General features: G+C 37.5%; 1 protein-coding gene across 5 annotated transcripts in view; it reads right to left on the bottom strand.

Annotated features, from left to right (window-relative positions):
* LOC116089774 (putative ankyrin repeat domain-containing protein 19) overlaps positions 1–22,500 on the bottom strand; it is a 54,957-nt gene that overhangs the window by 21,263 nt on the left and 11,194 nt on the right. For all 5 annotated transcript variants that reach the window (XR_004118468.1, XM_031369194.1, XM_031369195.1 and 2 more), the window contains exons 5-8: positions 21,482–21,619; positions 16,215–16,276; positions 10,103–10,133; positions 6,030–6,078 (exon numbers count right to left, since the gene is read on the bottom strand). Coding sequence is in view for 4 of the 5 variants with exons in the window: in XM_031369194.1 (XP_031225054.1) it covers positions 6,030–6,078; positions 10,103–10,133; positions 16,215–16,276; positions 21,482–21,619 (280 nt within the window). In the remaining variant the exon portion in view is untranslated. The remainder of the gene's footprint in view (positions 1–6,029; positions 6,079–10,102; positions 10,134–16,214; positions 16,277–21,481; positions 21,620–22,500) is intronic.

Raw genomic sequence — 22,500 nt, 5'->3', positions numbered from 1 at the left:
CAAAAACAACAGGAAGTGACAATTACTTTTTCTTAATATCTTAATATGAAAATTAATATTATGAACATGTCCTAATTGATTGAAATCCAATAATATGAGTAATTGGAAATTTGTTGATTGTATCCAATGATCTCTCTAATTTGGTAATTGGGGAAATAGGTCTAACATTGTACAATCTATATACACTGCCAGCTTGTTTGTTTGTGACAGTGTCTTGCTTGACATAAGGGTCTTGAAATCTTGATTCTCCTATCTCAGCCTCTCTATTAGTAGCATTGTTTATTTCATGTTTTTACACTATACTATGGTTTTCAGAACAGCTTATATATTTCAAAAGTATTTATATACCCAAAAGAAACATAGACAATTAACTAGGGAGGTGGCTTGTAAGAGAACAACAAAGTGAGACTGAATGCTTGGCCTGACATTTGTAACTCTTGTATCAAGTTTGAAGAAGAGGACTTTATAAGTTACTCTTTCTCTGAGATGAATGCTTTTCCAAATTATCACAGCTAATGAACCAAATTCTTACCCTCACCTAATGTCTGTGCCACCCTCCAAGCAGAACCATTGTTCATTGAAACACTTGGTGAATGACTTTATGGATAGACCATCTTAATACCTACACCATTTCTTAAATGAATGTAACCTGTTCTCTGTGGGCTGAGAATGAAGTCACTCACTCAAGTCAAATAGCTTTGACTGTAGCAGGAAGTCTGTATCCAAAAATCAAGCCTACAATTCATTTCTTCGTGCAGCACAACTATCAACTCTCAGCTTAGCTACGATGGAGGTAAGATCCTTTGGTGATATGAGGGTCATGGAAATACAGCCTTATTACAATGAAACCCAATGTCTAAAAACTGTTCTTATTTTGGGCTTGTACCACAGTAAGAGCCAAGATTTTAAACTCTACTAAGTACAAAACAAGCAAAAAGACTTTATATATTCATGTTCATTTAAGAAAATACTAGTAGTGATGTATTATTTTTAAGTATACTGCTAATATGTTTGGAGTTATTTAAAATTTATATTGAGAAGAATGTATTTTCACTATTGCTGTAGATGAGCATCTATATAAGACTGTTAAATTGATTGTTGTTTTATATCAAAGAACTTTTATAATACTTATTTTTATTGTTATATTTTATAAATTTTAAGGAATATGACAAAAAAGATATTATAAGTATTGAAGGGGGGATCTATGGGAGGAGTGGTGGTACAAAAGGGGAACAAGAGTGTGATTCAATTCTATTTAATTAAAATGTTTTTAAATATTAACAAATTCAGATAAATTGAAATCATGTAACTTTTCTCATCATAATGCAATAAAAGTTTTAAAAAAATTTTTAAAAAAATCACAATACAATTCTTCATGAAAATTGAAAAATAATTTTAAAATTCAAATGAAAACACAAAAAATTCAGGATATCTAAAATAACCCTGAATAGTTAAAAAAATGCTGAAGGTATCATCATTCCAGATTTCAAGTTATACTATGAGCTATACCAACAGAACCAGCCTGGCACTGTCATAAAGTTAGACACAGTGGCCAATGAAATGGAACTGAGGCTCAGATATAAGTTCACACACATACAGTCAACTGATTTTTGACAAAGAAGCTAAAACTAGAAAAAATAAAGAATTGTCAACAAATGGTTCTGGTCGAATTAGATACATACATGCAGACCAGTGAAATTAGGACTTTCCCTCCTACCCTATACAAAACTTAAATCCAAATAAATCAAAAATCTCAACACACGACTCAATAACCTGAATCTAATACAAGAGAAAATGGGGAATAGAGTTAAACTCAGACTAGAAGTGAACTTTCTAGCAAAATACACGCTAGCATAAGCACTAAAATCAATAGTTACATGAACAGAATCTACGAAAGTAAAATCTTTTGTCCAGCATTTGAGTGAAGAGGCACCCTAGAGAACAGGAAAATCTTTACTGATTATAAGTCTGACAGAGGATTAGTATCTACAATATACAAAGTATTTTTAAAAATATACAAAACTAAGTATCAAGGAAAAAACTCTATCATAGGATCAGAGGTGAGGAGGACACAACATCTGCCCCAACACAAGGGAGTAACTGGGACCAGCGGGACCCAGGTACCCAGGAACTCTGCCTGACCAGTGGCACGGGATTCTTCAAGTCTTGGCCGGTGCCCTAAGCAGACCTTAGGCTCGAACTACACAGCCAGTCCCATAACACCCAATCCCAGGCTCGATAACATGCCCAGGATCACAGGATCACAGGATCACAGGATCACAGGATCACAGGGACTTGGTCACACCAGGATTTCAGAGTCCCAGAGGCAGCTTGACTCTCAGGAGCTCTGAAACACCTAGGATCTCAGGATCACATGACCCCAGAATCGCAGGATCACAGAGACAGCTTGACTCTGAGGAGTTCTGACACAATCAGGTTCACAAGAAGGACAGGCTCCAATCAGATATAAGGAGAGGAGGTAGCACTAGAGATAATCAGATGACAAGAGGCAAGCATAAGAACATAAACCACAGAAACCAAGGTTACCCGGCATCATCAGAACCCAATTCTCTCACCATAGCAAGTCCTGGATACACCATTAAAACAAACAAACAAACAAAAAAAAAAAAAAAAAAAAAAAACAACAACAACAAAAAAACACCAAGATTCAGATCTAAGATCACTTCTCATGCTGATAATAGAGTACATTAAGAAGGACATAAATAACTCCCTTAGAGAAAAACAGGAGAACACAAGTAAACAGCTAGAAGCCCTTAAAGAGGAAACACAAAAATCCCTTAAAGAATTATAAGAAAACACAATCAAACAGGTGAAGGAAATGAATAAAACCATCCAAGATCTAAAAATGGAAATAGAAACAATAAAGAAATCAGAAAGGGAGACAACTCTGGAGTTACAAAACCTAGGAAAAGATATCAGGAGTCATAGATAGACCCCAAATACTGCAGGCTATGGCCAATGCCCATGGTTTCCCTCCAGTACTTAATGGTAAGACTGTATTGATGAAGACACCGGATACTCTGGTGATAGAATGTAAAAAAATCAGCTGGTATTCAGCTGGATGCTACATTCCTACTACCTAACTTTCATAGTGCATAAGTTACCAGAGTCAAAAATAATCACTAATCTTACCCAGATGTGAACTCTGTGAGCTACAACATAACCAATCTGGCAAGACATGCCCTTTGGTATAATAGTGACATGAAAATCATAGAATAAATCAATCATGGGATGATTAGATTTAAGGCCCACCACCAGTTAAAATCCCTACCTGGTACCAATATTTGGCCAAAAATCTGTGACTTTATTGGTCACAGAGAATCACCTAATACTCTTTCTCTGCTACACTGGTATAGTATTAATAGCTAATGATTTATCATTACACACATAGACTAGTGCATGTCTTAGTTAGGGTTTCCACTGCTGTGAAGAAACACTTACAAAGGACAATATTTAATTGGGGCTGGCTTACAGTTTCAGAGGTTCCATCCTTTGTCATCATGGCAAGAAGAATGGCAGTGTCCAAGCTGACACGGTGCTGGTGAAAGAATTAGGAGTTCTACATCTTGATCCAAAGGCAACCAGGAGGAGACTAGCCTCTGCAGGCAGCCAGGAGGAAGCTCTCACTTCTGCACTGTGCAGAGCTTAAGAAGTAGGAGCCTTCAAAGCTGGTCTACACAATGACACACTTCTTCCAACAAGGCTGTACTTATTTCAACAAGGCCACACCTCCTAAGAGTGTCACATTCATAAGCTAAGCATATTCAGCCCACCACAGTGCACTTCTTGGTACTCACCAAAAAAAAAAAAAGCTTCTTTTGCTGTAGATAGTAATTAATACAGAGACCTACAGCTTGCCAAGGTCCAGAGAATACAAGAAGCAGAATCATCAGGCCTAACCAGGACTTCTGTATCATAGGTTCCCCTCTCAGTCTCAGGGAACTTTGTTGATGAATTGGCAGAAAGATTGTAAGAGCAACAAGTGGTAGATGATTACAAGGAAACTGTTTTTCAGACAGGGCAGGGCAGTTGAACATATGTATGTATAGTAGTTGAAACAGCATACACAAGCCTGAACAACCTCAAACCACAAAACGTCCCAGCATGTTGAGGGAAAGTCAGCATAAAGTCCTACCCACAGCTAAGGAGCTATTGGCAACTGATAAGTTCTGAAAGAGGAAGTCCAGTAAAAGGCCACATCCCAGAGTATCTGGGCAGCATCAACTGTAATTGATGAGGGATTATTTCAGTTTAGTTTAGTTTGTTTGTTTGTTTGTTTGTTTTGAGAGGACCTGAAGTTGGATAGTTGGTAAAGTGGAAATGGATCTGAGATGAATTAGGTAAGCAGGTAAAAATGGTCAAATATATTATTCAAGATTCCCAAAAAACTAATAAAAATGAGGAAACAAAAACTTTCTAGGGGCTGGCAAGATGGCTCAGTGGTTAAGAGCACCAACTGCTCTTCCGAAGGTCCTGAGTTCAAATCCCAGCAACCACATGGTGGCTCACAACCACCCGTAATGAGATCTGACGCCTTCTTCTGGTGTGTCTGAAGACAGCTACAGTGAATTACGCCGGAGCGAGCAGGGCCAGAGACGGCAGAGGTCCTGAGTTCAACTCCCAGCAGCCACACCCATGATGGCTTACGGTCATCTGTACAACTACAGTGTACTCATACACATAAAATAAATAAAATAAATCTTTAAAAAAAAAACTTTCTAAACAGAATGTAACCTTTACCTTCCACTTGTTTACTATATATTTATTTTATTTATATATCATATTTTATATATGATCTTCAGCCTCAAATAAATCATCAACACATGTCTATGGAAGAGTCTCAGAGAGAGTCCTGATAAAATTGATATCAATAAAGTTTCCGTAAGATATCTCAATTTTGGATTTTGAATTAAATTAAACTTCAAGAGAAGAATGTGCTAAAATTAGAATATTTCAATACATAACCTCATATACATTCTCTAGATTAAGCTTAATCTTTAATCTTCATGTGCGAATTGACTGAATATTAACACAGAAGCAGAGAAAAAACACTCACAGATAAATGCTCATGTACACATTGCAACAAAGGAGTTAGCTTTACAAGTTATACTACTGAATATCATACCAAAACTAAAATTGAACTTTTAAATAAACATTTATATTAGTGCTTACATCTTTTTGTTTTGTATTTTCATGACAGTAGCCCTGGCTGTCTTCGAATTCACTCTGCTGACCAGACTATCCTCAAACTCAGAGATCCTCCTGTCTCTTTCTCCCAAGTTCTGGGATTAAACGTGTGCACCACTATGCCAGGCAGCATGTATATTTTAACTTAGTATAATTAGTCATGAAAATCTCAAAGACTTCTATTATAAGGACATTAATTTCATATGAAGAAGCTGGGGTTGAGAAGGAAACCAATGTATGTTACATTAGGCCCAAAGAGAATATTTTGGAATTACTGATATGTAGGTGAACAGGGTTTATATAAATTGTTTTTCTAAGAAAAATATTGATAACAAACTGGATTCTATGGGTTTAAAAAACAAGGCATGAGGGATAGGGGAAGGGGAATGGAGGATAGAGATAATTCAGCAGGTAAAAAGCACCTACTGTCAAGCATGACAATCTGAGTTTGATCCATGGACCTCCTTTTGATGCCTAAGGTCTACAAGATGGAAGGAAAGAACTGAGTCTAGCAAGTTATCCCCTGCCCTCCTCAGGAGAGCACACACACATATGCACACACACACACACACACACACACACACACACACACACATACACACACACACACACGTACTCAATCAACCAATATAAGTCAATAAATTTAATTTTTAAGATTAAAAAAGACAAATGATTGGGTAGAGAAGTAGGTATAGGCATAAGCGGAGTTGAGGGTGGGGGATAAATATGATTAAAATTCATTGTATGAAATTCTCTTAAATCCTAAGCAAGAAAATTAAGTTCAGCATTGAGTATGTTTCCCCAGGACCAACATTACAAACCTCATTTGCCGTAGGTGAGGTCACTTCAGCATCAGCTTTGTTGATAGGCCTTCAGAGCAAAAAGTACAGTAATGTGTGTAAGTATGAGTCTTTAATGTTGTAAGAGATCAGCTCTCTACATAGTAAATTATATGTCTTTACTTTGTTACTATAATTTGGCTTAAGTGTTTAAACCATCTTTAGTAACCATTCCTGCCTCTACCTATCCTGATCTAATAACTGTGCAATGGTGCATTATTTATAGTTTCATATTGTGACAATATTTTGGCAGCACCTTGGAAATACTTTGCATTTGAAAACTAACTACTATGGAGGAAATGAGCTAAAATTTCCTATCAATGGTTCATAGAAGTGAAACAAATCTGACAGCATAAAACATCACAATGATGAGCTTTTCCCTCTACATCCTCTAATCCTGGATCAAACACCAAGTTTATTATTCAAGTGTTGTACCTTTTTTCTTCATTATGGAATACATGTATTGAAAAGAACCCATTGCAGGACTGAGGAGATGGCTCAGTTATTGAGAGCACTTACTGCTCTTTTGAGGGGCCCAAATTTTGTTCTTGGCACTCATGCCAGGTGGCTAATAATGACATGAAATTCCAGCTCTACAGGGGTCCTCTGCCATCCACCAGACCTGCACAAACATACACAAACACACACACACACACACACACACACACACATATACACAAACTTTAAAAAAACAGTTTAAATCCATACTTTTTTTGCCTGAAAAAATAGTAGAGGGATTCCCCTGAGATATTTTAAAATGTTGAGAGATAAATTTGTAAATTCCAAGAATATGTTTACAGTTATTACTGAAAATGTTTTTCACAGAAAGGTTGAAGCATTAAAAATTATAGTACTAGAACACAGAAGTATAAAGGTGGAGGGACTAACTGGAGCCCAAGGATTAAGTAGGGGGCAGGGGGATGAGCAGAGAAGGGGGAGAAAGAATGATAACAAACACTAAGTATGTTTGAAAGCCATATAGAAACACGCCCTTCGATTAGCTTTTTAAATATGTATACATGTTAAAGATTTATTTTATAGCCAGGTGGTGGTGGCTCATGCCTTTAATCTCAGCACTTGGGAGGCAGAGGCAGGTGGATTTCTGAGTTCGAGGCCAGCCTGGTCTACAAAATGAGCTCCAGGACAGCCAGGGCTATACAGAGAAACTCTGTCTCAAAAAACAAAAAAAAACAAAAAAGATTTATTTTATTAGTTTTGTTTATGTGTAGGTATAAGTTACTTTGTGTTGCCATGTGTACATGAGTACAGATGCCAGCAGAAGTCTAAACAGGGTAACAGATTCTCTAGAGCTGGAGTTACAGGCAGCTGTAAGCCATTTCACATAGATGATGCCAAGTATCAAACTCTAGTCCTCTGGAAGAGCAGTATATGATCTTAACTACTGATCCATCCCTCCAGCATATAACTTTGTGTGTGTGTGTGTGTGTGTGTGTGTGTGTGAGAGAGAGAGAGAGAGAGAGAGAGAGAGACAGAGAGAGACAGAGAGAGACAGAGACAGAGAGAGAGACAGAGACAGACAGAGACAGAGACAGAGACAGAGAGAGATTTTAATAGAGTTGTATAAAGGCTAAAGGTTATCAAACCAAAATCCCAATTCTATGTGTGGAATTCTTCCCCTGGAGTTGTTGGTCAAAGGAATCCCAGAGACCCCCCCCCCATTGATCTCAGTTGCCCACCAGAACTGGATGTAAGACTCCATTGCTGAAGACACCACATACTGTGGTCACAGGGGATGAAGAAATCAAGCTGGTAATTACTAGGAAGCTTCCTTCTTCCTGACTAGCTTTCATAGGACTAGAAGACCCTATGCAGGCAGCAAGGTAAGAAAAGTAAAAGTCGTACCCAGCTGTGAACACTATGGGCAACAATAATTAACAGCGAGGCAAGATGATATGGCTGTGCATAGAATAATGCTACAAATGCTATGAGTAAAAACTGCTTTATGATTTATTGAAGGCTTTCCTCACAGGAAGAAATGTGTGTATAAATTCAGTAAATGGTCCATTGCTGGGAAGCTCATAGGCCCTAGAGGAGAATCCTTAGTTTGCTAAAAGTGCATTGTATCAGACTTCCTTGTAAATATTTGTCTCTAGACCCATAGAAAAGTGCAGTTCTTAGTTTCCCTCAGAAAAGTGTCTTTTTGCACAAGACAGTGGTTGATATTGAGACTCATACATGGTCAAACTGCAGAGAGTATGTGTCTGTGGAGTGCTCAGGCTAAAATGAGACATCTTAAACACAATCTCTACCACAAAGGCTCAGGGAATAAGGAGCAAGAGGGCCGGAGATTAGTGAGGACTACAGCCAACAGTGTTTGGTGGACATGAGAAGGCCACTGAACTCATGAACTCACAGGAGCTGGGTGCCAACTGTTAAGTTCAAGAGCCTTTTTGCCAACCAGTTATAAACCTTGACCATGAATGTACATAAAAACAGCAGTGAGTTGGAAAAGGAGTCCCATTGAGGGTACACCTGCTCAGGATAAATAAGGGACTTTAATCCACTCTCTATAAAATGAGGTCAAGTAAATAATGCAGCATTCCTAGTTTCTAGGATGTCACTGGAGACTAGACTCCAGTGTCTTGGGTGATATTAACAATTTTCAAAGGGAATTTTATCAATTCCCAGTACTAAGCAAACAAAAGGAAAAAAATGTCAGCATTACCTTGAACCCCTGATGTTCACATGTCTTTATATGAAACCTTTCAAGGTTTTGTGTTATCTTTATCAGACTTATCATAAGACCAGGATCCTGATCTCTGCTCTAAATTCCTGTTCTTTTGAATCAAATCCAATATTGTTCCTTTCCAAATTTGCCTTGCCCCATTTATTCCATCATTAACCTCTGCCTTTTCAATCATTTGCTAATTTCATTTTCTTACAATGGGATGACTAGAGTCATTGATCCATTCTATTATAAAACACTCACCCATAAACTGATAAATAAGAGAACTGGCCTTAGAATTAATTAACATGAGATTCATGTTTACTATACCCAGAGATACTACTTTAGTATCTGTAAGTCTAAGATTCTCCATCACAAGTGCCACTTGTTCTGTGATATGAGCTCAGGTCTAGTTTGTTAGCTTCCAAAGTTTACTTAAAATCTTGAAATCCTTGTGCTTTTCTTCCCCTCTATGATCATGAACCAAAGTAAGATTAAGTTAGGCAGTGGTAGTGCACACCTTTAATCTGAGCACTCAGGAGGCGAAGCAGGTTCGAGGCCAGCCTTGTCTGCACAGTGAGTTCCAGGACAGCTAGGGCTACACAGAGAAACCCTATCTCAAAAACAAACAAAAAAGGATGGGAAGTACGAAATCAGAAAAGTGTGCAGTTGTAGAAAAAAGAAAAGAAGAAACAGAAGACTATTTTCCTAGTCTGAGATAAATGTTTGCAACAAAGGCCAACTGAAGAATTAATGTACCAAGTTTATATCTCCTTGACCTATATGCTTACTGAACATGCAGTCGCTCTGCACTTCCAGGAAAGCATTCCTCCCACAGTACTTCTCCATATTGCCATGTACCACGTATAATTTCATACCACCCTTAAGTGAGATCTGCCCAAAAACACCTTTGGTGCAATAAAAGATAGTTTTAAAAGTTTTTAAAGCATTAAGATACACATTCTTGGATTATAGCTGTGTTTCTTAGGCAATTTATAAAGCATATTTAACATAAAATCATAACTGATCTTCTGAACTCACTTTATATGTACCTATTTCTTGTCTATGAATAAAAACAAAATAATTCATTATAGAATAAGGTAGTCTGACATCATGGGCTAAATACTTGTTAATCATGACTTGATAGAACAGTTAATCAGACTCTGAGTCGTGGTTGCTTAATTAGTAAAAAAAAAAATGTCATAAGAGCACAGGTCCTTTTGTATAAGTGTTGCAATAACTATAATAAATAACATGTTTTAAACATACAACATGGGATTAAGGGCAAAGTACAGCAACACAAAGTTTCCTTTCATTCTATAATCATTCTATAATCAGTTGACATTCTTTCCAAATTCACAAGTCCTACCTGATTGAGGAGTTTTCAGAACTCTGAAATGCTAACAAAGAAAGACACACGTTACCTTTGTGCATATAAAATAATACTGTTAAGTATTAAAAGTGCAGTATTAAGCATGAGAATATGCTACTATCAATATGAGTTATACTACTTGTGAGAAAATGATGTACTAAAGGTTATTTCTCCTTGTCATTATTGTACACAAGAAAAAAATGGAATATGTCAACATGTGATGCTTTCCAGTAGATTGTCATGTATCACAAGCACAGTCCCAGCCTAGCACAACAGACTGACAGAATATGGTGCCATTAGCAGGAGAAGTTTCTTTCCATAAACTGGCAGTGTCATGCAAAGAGCTTAATTTTCTAAACTCAAGGAATAACTCTAAGAAGAAATCCTCTTTTGTCTTGGTACAACTGAACCTCTTTAGAAACTCACCCAAACTGTTTAGTTGAAGGTAAAATGCTCTTATCACAAGAAAGCCTACCATCTGATCATTACACTGCGTAGTACGGCAAAACACAGAAACAGACCAGGTGCAGGGTCCATCTGAGGTGTTTTAAATAAAAATGCCCTCCATAGGCCCAGATGGAGTGGCACTATTAGAAAGTGTGCCTTGTTGGAGCAGTGTGGTTGCTGGAAGATGTGTGTCACTGTGGGAATGGGCTTTGAGGTCTCAGACGCTCAAATGAACTCTCTTTCTCCTATCTGTGGATCAAGATCCATGTCTGCCTGCACACTGTCATACTTCCCACCATGATGATAATGGACTAGACCTCTGAACTACACCCATCCCCAATTAAATGCTTTCTTTTTATGAGTTGCCATGGTCATGGTGTCTCTTCACAGCAATAAAAACTGTGAGACATCATCAAAACATTTTTCTAGCTGCCAGTGGAGAAGAAATGTGTAGCTGAATCTTGCTAATCCTCTTCAAAGTCAACCTCATTCAATCTGTACTATTATCTCATTCTTCTCTTTGGTACAAATATGGTTGAAGGCTACTGGATATTTTGTCTCTCATAAAAGTCTTGGTCATAAATACCCTTTGAGAAGTCTGATAGATTACTGCTGAGGCTCCACCTGGCCCTGGGCTTCTTTTAGTTGGAAGTTTAGTTGGAAGGATTCTGTTTCAATATCCTTATTTGTTATAGGCCTGTACTATTTAGTTTTCTATTGCTGTGATAAAACACGATGGCCAAGGCAATTTATAGAAGGAAGTATTTTCTAGGGCTTGTAATTCCAGATAGATGGCCCATGACCATCATGCCAAGGAGGCATGGCAATGGTGAGGTAGAGAGGCTGGAGCCACAAGCTGAGGGCTAATATTTTGAATCACTAGAGTGAAGCAGAAATAGTAAACTGGAAATAAGGCCCATCTGCTAAGCTCTCAAAACCCACTTCCAGTGACATACTTCCTTCAACAAGTCATATCCCCTAAACATCTCCCAATACAACCACCAACTGGTGACTAAGTTCAAATAAATGCATATGTGGGGAACATCCCAAGTCTGGCCATAGGGTCTGTTTTAAGTTGTTGGTCTCTTCTTGGTTTAACTTTAGTAAAATGCATACATTTTGTTTAGGTTTTCCAATTTAAGGGAATATATGTTGTAAAGTATTTCCCTATATTTTGAATTCCTTTGATGTCAGTTGTAATATTTCTCTGTTCACTTCTAACTCTGTTAAATTGAGTCATCTCTTTCTTTCTTTTGGTTAATTGAGCCAAAATCTTAATTATCTTCTCAAAGAACCACCACTTAGATTTTTGTCCACTCCTGAACCCCATTATGATATGTCTAAAAGCTACCAACTTCTGCATCTCCATGTCTTATGTCAAAACATTCTTCAGATCTCTAACTCATTTCAGCTTTGTTGACTGCAACAGACTTCTTTCTTGAGCTGGTTCCATACCCAGTCCACAGCTTTCCTCTAGAAGTATGCCATGACTATGTTACCTCCAGCACCTAGGAGTCTCCAAGACAATCTAGGCTTCACATTCACAGCTTCACACGATGGCCTTTCTGAGCCTCCATCTAGGGACACCTTTGACATACACCTGGATTCTGCAACTTTCCTTAGCCTACAGTCCCCCCTTTCATAACCTTGATTCTAAAGACAGAACCACATGGCTGAAATTGTTAAAGGTTTGCTGCTGGTTGGGGCTGGAACTTGGCCCCATTCATCAGTCACATTTACATCAGCTTTCTGCAGTTAATGGTTTTCTTCAGTGCTGAAGCTTTTCCTTCAATTCCTTTCACAAATTAGAAGCTTAACTAGAGGTGGGAGTGGGGAATCTCACCCTAGTCATCACTCTTTCTTCCTTGTAGCATCCTGTATTTCTTTAAACTTTTTATCTCCTTGAGCACTGGACTTAGCTCCATTGTACTTCCTGGTGCTCCTTCTCTCCTCAAACTGAACACATTGGATTTCTCTTCATCCAGCTTGCTTCTTTTTATTATAGAGCTATATAATAGTGAAACAGTCACTCTAGTGATACAGATACAGTATGATGATACAGTCAGTGTAAGTCTGTCATGAAATTGCCCCTGCCAAAATCATTAATCTGTAACTCTTCAACTTAGCCTCCAGCAAACTTTAAAACAATGGCAGAAAACAGACACATTCTTCACCAAACTATCCCAAGAACAGTCTCTAGGCCACTTGCCCTCTGAAATGTCTTGTGATGGCCCCTACAATTCACACTGTCTTCAGCAACACTGTCCATGCTCCTACCAGAATGTCCCAAAAAGCCCCCACTTAAAGCATCTGAAGTCCCCAAACCTTCCACAGTCTTCCAACAAACAGGTGGTCAGGCCTGTCACAGAAATATTCTGCTTCCTGGGACCGACTTTTGTCTTAGTCACTTTTCTGTGCTATGAAGAGACACCTTGACTAAGAAAACATTTATAGAGAGAAGTGTTTAATTAGGGAATTGCTTATAGTTTCAAAGGTTTAGTCCATCATCATTGTGACTGGGAACATGGCAAAAGGAAAAAAGATCCTGGAGTAATAGCATCTTGACCATCCTAGTAGAGGATGAAAAAGACTGGGCCTGGCTTGAGCTTTTGAAACCTCAAAGTTGACCCCCTCAGTGACACACTTCCTCCAACAAGGCCATGCCTCCTAATCCTTTTAATCCTTAGCAAATAAAGCCATGCACTGATAACTAAGCATTCATATGTATATACATGCCTAAGAGGGCCATTCTTATTCAAACCACTACAGATTTGTTGTTCCTTATTTGTATTTCATTAATTTCTATTCTCATTTTTGTTGTGGATTGCTATGGTTTTTTGTTTTTTGGTTGTTTTGTTTTGTTTGTCCATTCAAAGGGGGTGTCCGTACACAGGTGAGGCCAGGTGAAATCTTATTAGTCAGATAAGGATAGAGCCTGTGATTGGGCAGTGGAAAAAGAAGGCAGAGCAGAAAGTTTTAGACAGGGGATGGGGGGGGGCGGAGATGGAGATGGAGAAGGAGATTGGAGAGACAAGATGGTACCTAAAGGAGAGGATGATGAGCCAGAACCACATCCTAGGATGCCATAAGTAACTACTGATTTCACAGATAGATGATTGAGTAATGTAGGGCACATTTTTCCAATCTATGCATGCAGCTTGTATCTATATCAATTGAATTTTGAGTTCTTTGCATGGGTATTTTGGGGGTTGAGGATTTACTGTTACAAATCTGGCTGGTAAATTACAAGCCTCTGGAGTTTTCATTTTACAGGGCTAGGAGATTGGCTACCCACAGGGGGCAAATGGATGGCAGTTCTGCAGCAGATAATCGTGGGAACCTGGGTAGACTGCTGCTTGGAGCTCATTTTTATTATTTTTTGGTGTCTACCAGTCCTGAGTTTGGCTTCTTTTGAGTTTTCCAAATTCTAGAGTTGTATCATTAAGTTTTGTGCTCTTTCTGACTTGTGGCTGTAGGCACCCATATCTATGACTTGTGGCTGCAGACACCCATATCTATGGATTTGTGACTGCAGGCACCCATATCTATGGATTTCCCTATAGGACTACTTTCACTGTCTCAGAGGCTTGGTTGTATTGTGTTCTCATTTTCATTTAGTTTAAGATAATTTTTAAATTTTTCTTGATTTCTACTTGATATGTTCCTCATTCAGTGATGAGTGTTTAATCTCCATGAGTTTCATTTGTTTTATTTCTATATTCTCATGACTATGTGTATTTCTCTCTTGAGTCTGAAGTATTGTTTCCAGTTTCTGTATAAAGTTGATTTGGTGAGCATAAAATATTTTAGCCTGTTTGTATCATGGGAAATTTCTCATTCTTTCTTCAACTGTGGTAGATAGTCTGGCTGGGTACAGTAATCTATGTTGGCATCCATGGTCTTTCAGATCTTGGTGTGCACTGCTCAAGACTCTTCTAGCTATTAAAGTTTACACTAAAAAATCAGCTGTTGTTATACTGGTGGGTTTTCCATTCTATTATACCTAAAACTACAGCCAACATTATCCTAAATGGAAAAAAAAGCTTGAATCAGGATCACTTTGGCTATCTGGGCCTTTTGTGGTTCAATATGGATGTTAGGGTTTTTCTAGGAAGAATGAGATGGGAATTAGGTTAGGATCACAGCAAGTCTGCAAATTGCTTTAGGTTGAATGGTCAATTTTATAATACTAATTCTACCAAACCATTAACATGAAATGGCTTTCCATTTGTTACTTTCTTCCTCAAAACCTTTCTTCAAAGATTTAAAGTTTTCATTGGAAAGGTCTTTTACTTTCTTAGTTGGGTTTATTCCTAGGCAGTTCAGATTTTGGAGGCTATTGTGAAGGGGAATGTTTCCATGCTTTCTTTCTCAGAGTGTTTTGTTGTTGGCATAGAGAAAAGCTACTGATTTTTGTAAGTTGATCTTTGTATCCTGCCACTTTGCTAAAATTATTGATTACTTCTAGAAATTTCCTGGTGGAATTTTGGGGATCTCTTATGTATAATATCATGTCGTCTTCACAAAGGAACAATTTAACTTCTTTTCCTATTTTTATGCCTTTAATTTCTTTTTCTTGTTTTATTATATATATATTAGTTCTTCAAGCACTATACTGAAAACATGTGGGGATAATTGGCACCCCTGTCTCATTCCTGATTTTAATGGAATTGCTTTGAGTAGCTAGTGGGTTATAGCACTTACCTAAAATGGGGCTCTGGATTCAATCCCCTGGCAAAATTAATGATGTTTTAATGTAATATACAGTTAGTCAGCATAGTATTTCTGTGTATCACCACAAGGGGTAGTAACCTGAAGTGGAGACATTCAGAAATCACAGACTTGATCCTATGCAGTTCCCACTCCTACCTGAAGAGCTATTGGCATTTATGGATTCTTTCTAAGGAAGAGTCAGTTTTCCTCACTCAGGGATGTCGGCTCTGAGGAGCTACCCATCTCTAGTAGATGGGACCACATCCATGCATGTATACATGGACTCATTGGATATCGAAAGAGGGAAGGGATACACATGAAACTGGAAAGGGAAAACTATGGATATTACAGGTGAGGAATTGGAGTAGAAGAAATAGGAGTATGTTTGATAAAAATACAGAATATTCATGTGCAACTATTAGAAATTACACAAGACCACAGAAATAGTAAATGAGTGTTATACTATAGATTGGATAGTTTGAAAACAGAGAAAGTTGAGTTTTTTTACTAACAACACAGGAAAGAAACAACAACAAAATGTTTTAACATTATTCATGTTTAGTGACACATATTACTAAGTAATATGTATTTATTATAAGTAAATAATATTCAACTATGTAATACAATATATTCTTATAAACAATTAAAACCCATTTTATAACATGACCAATTTGCTACAATGTGATGGTTACTATAACATATACTAATTTTGAGATTCATATATATATATATATAGAGAGAGAGAGAGACATATAATATTTTAAGTGGCAAAATTAGTCCCTTTTTCTCCTCAAAAATACAATTTCAGGTTGAAAATTTCATATAATTAATTTCTTCATAATTCTGAATTCTAAACTAGAAAGAAAAAAATAAGGTCAACTTACAGTTGGCTTTGTAAACTTTCTTACTCTGACGGTACTTCTGGAATACAATTACTAAGAGATCTTACCTCGAGTTCTCTCTCTTAAGCTTTGTATCAGGTTATACTCATACTCCAAAAGTATTGTCCTCCTGCCATACACAAAAAAGTGGTACATATAATCATTACTATAATATTTATATGAAAACCATGCCAGACACACTAAGTGTTTCAGGCAGTAGCAGAGTTTATTGGTATAGTCAAACCATGTCAGACACACTAAGTGTCTCAGACAGTAGCAGGGTTTATTGGTATAGTCTTTAGAACTGTGACTTTGAGCATATTTTTATTAAGCTTTTACTTAAATAAAGAAATTATAAAGAAATGGTGATGAATAAAGGTGATGAATGAAGGTGATGAATATGTTGTATTAGTTACTTTTCTGTTGTAATAAAATACTACAGCCAAAGCTGTAGAAAGAAAGGTTAATTATGGCTTATAGATACAAAGAAATGAGAGTCCATTGTGGTGAGAACAGATGCAGAGCTCACAGACAGACATTATGTGGAGATAATCTAAATGGGAGGTCTCTATCAAATTCCTCCTCTCAGAGTTCAGAGAATTCCATGGAAGAAAAGGTGGAAACACTGTAAGAGCCAGAGTAGATGGAGGGCACTGGGAGAACAAGACCCTCTCAATTAACTAAGCAAGGCACACATGACCTCACAGAGATTAAACAGCAAGCCCAGAGCCTACATGGTCTGCACCAGGTCCTCTTTGCATATATTATAGCTACTAGCTTAGTATTTCTATGGGACTGAGAGAAAAAAATGGATCTCTGACTATTGTGCCTCTTCTTGGTACACTATTCCTCATGTTCAGTTGCCATGTCTGACTGTACTATAATTGTGTTTGCTTCAACTTACTATATTTTATTTTGTCGTATTTGGTTCATATCTCTTAGTAACCTGGTTTTTTCCTAATGATAAACAGAAGGAGAGTGGATCCATAGGGGAAGGGAGGTGGGGAGGAACTTGGAGGAGTAGAGGGAAAGAAAAGTATAATCAGTATATATTCTACAAGAAAAGAATCTATTTTATTTTTCTTTTTTCAAATTAATAACCAAATGTTTGCTAATCTTATAGGTAAAATTCAAGACATTTTCAGTGTTAGAAAATCCATTAACATAAGGTTAATAAATCAAAATAGAAAAAATATGTTGGGCTGGTGAGATGGCTCAGCGGGAGAAGACAGCTCTTTGGAAGGCCATGAGTTCAGATCCCAGCGACCACATGGTGGCTCACAACCACCCATAATGAAATCTGATGCCCTCTTCTGGTGTGTCTGAAGACAGCTACAGTGTACTCATTTATAATAAAAAATAAATCTTTAAAATAAAAAAAGAAAAAATGTTATAAATAGATGATGGAAAAGTTTTAGATAAAATCTGGAAGTGGTTCTTTTTAAAATAAAACTAAGTCAAAACAAGAAAAAGCCCATTATATATATAGAGAGAGAGAGAAAAATATGTCATATATAAAATAATCTTTGAAACATTGAAGCAGTACTCCTAAATAGTGAGAATTTCATTTAAAAATAAGGAGCATATAAACAGTTCACATAATCTCATAATTACTAATCAAAATTATTTTGACATTTTGGTATGTGCAATAAGAGAAGAAAATGGTGAATATAAATCTTGGAAAACTAGCAGTTTTTTTTTTTTCAATATGTGATTATATATACACAAAACCATGTACGTGTATAGAATCTGAAGGGCATTTTGGTATGTAAATGAATACAAGATTAGTATATAAACAACATAAGCATTATAATAAAAACTAAAAGTATAGAATTGAGATTCTGATAACATGTGTTTGAATTTGACTTGCCCATCCATTGTATCTGTATGGCAGGTTTTTGTTTGTTGTTTTTCACTCTTTTCTCATATATTACATCCTAACCCTCCATTTTCTCCTCCAGTCTCTCCCCAACAAGAATCTATTTTTAATATAAGAAAAACGTACATACCAAAAAAAAAAAAAGAACCCAAATGTAACACCCACCTGACCCCAAAGAAGAATCCTTCATGGCAGGGAAGCACAGAAGCAAGTAGCAGGCATGGGGGTAGGAGAGCAGGAGACTGAGAGCCCATGTCTTCAAATATAGATATGAAAGAGACAAGGTGAACTGGAATTCTCATGAGGGTTTTAATCTCAAAGCCTGATCCAATGACATACGCATCACTTTAGGCTCACTAAACTATGCCATCAACTGAGGACCAAGCGTTCAAATGTCTAAGACTAAGGGAGAGAGTTCTCATTCAAACTACTACATTCACAAACAGATTTGGAAGACAGAGTCTTTTTATACATGATAAGACATTATGGGACTTACATTTGCCAAAAAACAGGTAATTTGTTCAATGGCTTGTGAGGTAAAATTTGAAAATATACTGAAATCTTGGAGGACAGATTTATGTAGCTTGGAAAGTTTTTATGACTTGAGTGACTAAGAATTGGAACCTGGGCTGGACAGTGGTGACACACACCTTTAATCCTAGCACTTGGGAGGCAGAGGCAGGAAGATTTCTGAGTTCAAGGCCAGCATGAGTTCAAGGCCAGAGTGAGTTCCAGGACAGCCAGGGCTACACAGAGAAACCCTGTCTTGAAAAAACAAAACAAAACAAAACAAAAAGCAAAAACAAAAACAAAAAAAACAAGAATTGGAACCTAGAGAAATAGAATAGATTTTTATGGGTGGACTCAAAGAAGATGGGAATGGGAACAGAAAGGATCACGCAGGGTGTGGGATGGGAGAAATGGAGAGATTAGTGAAACAGCTGGAATTGGGGGGGGGCATTTGGGGATGATGTAGAAACCTAATGCAGTGGAAACTTTTCTCTGGAACCCTCAAAAGTGACCTTAGTGAAGTCTCCTAGTAACAGAGCCTGAACCACCATCTTCTGTGACCAGATAAGATGCCCAGCAGTGAGACTAGGACATAAAACATTTGACCTACAATCTGTCCTGCGTGCAAGAGGTACTGGGGCAATGGTGGGGAAAAACTTGTGGGACTGACCAAGCAATGACTGCTCCAACTAGAGACTCATGCTGCAAGAGGGAGCCCATGCCTGACACTGCCTAAATGGCCAGGAACCCAGGTCAGAATAGCCTAGGATAGAACCAAACATGACTGGTATGGTGGCTGAAAAAAAAGTTCCCCCATAGGTCCATAGAGTATAGCAATATTACTACTTACTCCAAGTCCTTGTTGGAGTAAGTATGACTTTGTTGGGAGTGTGTCTCTAGGGGGTGAGCTTTGATGTCTCAGAAGCTCAAACCAGGCCTAGTGGCTCACAGTCTTACTTCCTGTTTTCTGCCAATATAGATGTAGAACTCTCCGCTACCACTTCAGCACTATATCTGCAAACATGCCACCATGCTTCTTGCCATGATGATAATGTACTCTGAACTGTAGGCCAACCCCAATTAAATGTTTTTCTTTATAAGAGTTGCTGTGGTCCTGGTTTCTCTTCACAGCAATAAAACCCTAAGATAACTGCAAAAAAAATCAATAAAATGATTCCTAATGATGACCTGCTATTCTTATAGATCCATGCCTAGCTCAATTGTCTTCAGAAGGTCATCACCCAGCAACTGATGGGGACAGATGTAGAGACCCACAGCCAAACACTAGGCAGAGACAGAAGAACCCTGCAGAAGACAGGAAGGAAGAACTGTAGGAAACAGAGGGGTCAAGGACACCATGAGAAGATGCCCCATAGAATCAACTAAGCAGGGCTCATAGGGGCTCACAGAGACTGAAGCAACAGTCTCAGACCCTGTATTGGTCTTCACTAGGTCTTCTGCATATATGTTATGGTTGTGTAGCTTGGTGTTCTTGTGTGTCTCCCAACAATAAAAGTATGGGTGTTTCTGACTCTTTTACCTCTGCTTTGGGTCCCTTTCCTCCTATTGGGTTGCCTTGTCCAGCCTTGATATGATGGCTTATGCCTAGTTAGGCCATGTTTAGTGGACATCCTGGGAAGCCTGCTCTTTTTTTAAGGAAAATGGAGGAGGAGTAGATCTGGAGTACAAGGGAGGTGGGGGATGGACTGGGAAGAGTGGAGGGAGGGGAAACTGCCATTGAAATGTAATATATAAGAGAATTTTGTTTTAGGAGGCTGAAGAGATGGCTCAGTGGTTAAAAGCACTGGCTGCTCTTCCAGAGGTCCTGAGTTCAATTCCCAGCAACCACATGGTGACTCACAACCATCTGTAATGAGATCTGATTCCCTTTCTGGTGTGCATGAAGACAGAGCACTCATATATGCTAAATTAAAAAAAAAAAACATTTTAAAAGAAAGGATTAAAAAAAAAAAACAGAATTGGAACCTTCCCTGACTAGAATGATTTAGAATCACCCACACTTGGGAATGGGGCTATTCAAACTATAAGGAGTTTTTTAATAAAATTCAGTGTCAAAGAAGAACAGACTCTTTGACTTCTTCTTGCAAAACTATTAGACACTATCTGATATTTTGGAGTGGTCACAACACATATTTAATGGCAGAATAGCCATAATACTCTTAGGAAACAATTCATAAAGGTCTAGGGTCACATGTTGACTGCAAATAGAGGTTTTGAACAGATGGAAAGAGAACACTTTTGGAATAATATCCATATGAAATGAAGAAACTGTTCTAATGATTATGTAAACATTACCACAAAAGCTCAGGAATCTGAATCAATAAAGGGTGACCACTGAGTAGCAGTTAATCCTTATAATACTATAGGAGTCATTTTAAAAGCAAAGCTATAACAATAGAATCAACAAGGAAAAAAGACATGACTAGAATTTCTTTCTCTTCTCTGACTTATGAGGGAGGGTTGACTCCCTTGTATTTTCAGAACTAGTTGGTTTCATAGAATTTCAAGTAGAAGCGGCAGAAGACAGCTTTTATGGATTTTCTGCTAAAATGGACATTATAAGACTAAAGTAAACAATTAAATAAAAATGTGACACTGTGTCTGATGCACAAGGGTTATGTTTGGAATGCAATGGAGCATTCCAGAAGATCTTCAAACTTCCCAGAACAAGGATTATGGGTGTAGCTCAATGATAGAATACTTGCCTTGACATCAGGCCCTGTATTCAATCCCAATATTGTTAAAACTTGTCTTGGGATTAAAATATCCTACACTCATTTCTACTTCTAAATAATCCATCATTTTGCTTGGTTTCTAGATGATGAAATGGACTAGCTCACTTCTATTTCAAAACTACTCAAAGTGACAATGAAATCTCATCTGTGTGATTATTTGAAACAACTAATGTTAATTAGAATTACTTACACATCACGATCACCTTCAATAGCATAACGTAAAGCAGTCCATCCAAATACATCTTTCAAATTTATGTCGACACCTTGTTGAAGAATAAGGTTGACCATAACTGGCGAGTCACATCTTACAGCATACATGAGAGAATTTCTAAAATAAAAATAACTTCACTTGAAAACCTTAATAGTTATTTAAATTTTAAAAGTATCAGATACACTTTGCCAAATAGCTTGTTCAACTGTATAGAATTATTAATAGACATAACTATTTCATGAGCTCCAGTATTCAACACTATAAGTTATCTTCAAAGCTAAAAAGATATAACACTCTAATAGACTCCTTTCCCACTACTCTATTACATAGGAGGATTCCCAAATCAGTATTCTTTGATAGACAACTATGGTACTAAGGACAACTTATTTGAAGTACATTAAGATTTAGGAGATTTCTCCATTCCTTCCATGGCTTAATGTGATGTCTTACAACTTATACTCATGTCAAGTAAGTGATATTATTTTGTGATTAATATAATAATAATATAAAATTATACTGATAATAGTGGCAGAGATAGTTACAATAAGAGACCAGATCTTTCAGGTTCAGACTCCATCTGAGAACCTGACCTGAACTAAGGTTGTACTTGAGTTAACTAACAAATTGGCACCTAGCACAGTTTCCAGGTTACCACCAACAAATCTATACCTCCATGTTACAAGCTTTTCCCTGGGACTTGACTTCCTAACAACTACCAATCAGGAAAAAAGCAGAAGTTAAGTTTATGGTTTGGCTCCAGCACCAGCCAATTATGTTAAAGGGTATAATGGCCCCCCAATCAAATGTATGCCAGGTTAGAAACCCCCTTGCTTGTTTGCTTGGCTCTATAAAGGCTTGCCTGAAACTAGGCTCTGGGATCTACCTTCCCATCTTACTATGTCTAAGTTGGCCAGGAGCCCAAGCTCAGTTTGTAATAGAGACCCTAATACAATTGCATCAAAATCGGCTCCTTGGTGGTCTTTTTTTTTTTTTTTTTT

Source organism: Mastomys coucha, unplaced genomic scaffold (assembly GCF_008632895.1).
Source record: "Mastomys coucha isolate ucsf_1 unplaced genomic scaffold, UCSF_Mcou_1 pScaffold15, whole genome shotgun sequence".
Taxonomy (NCBI): Eukaryota; Metazoa; Chordata; class Mammalia; order Rodentia; family Muridae; genus Mastomys; species Mastomys coucha.
This window is presented reverse-complemented; position numbering and strand designations above follow the sequence as displayed.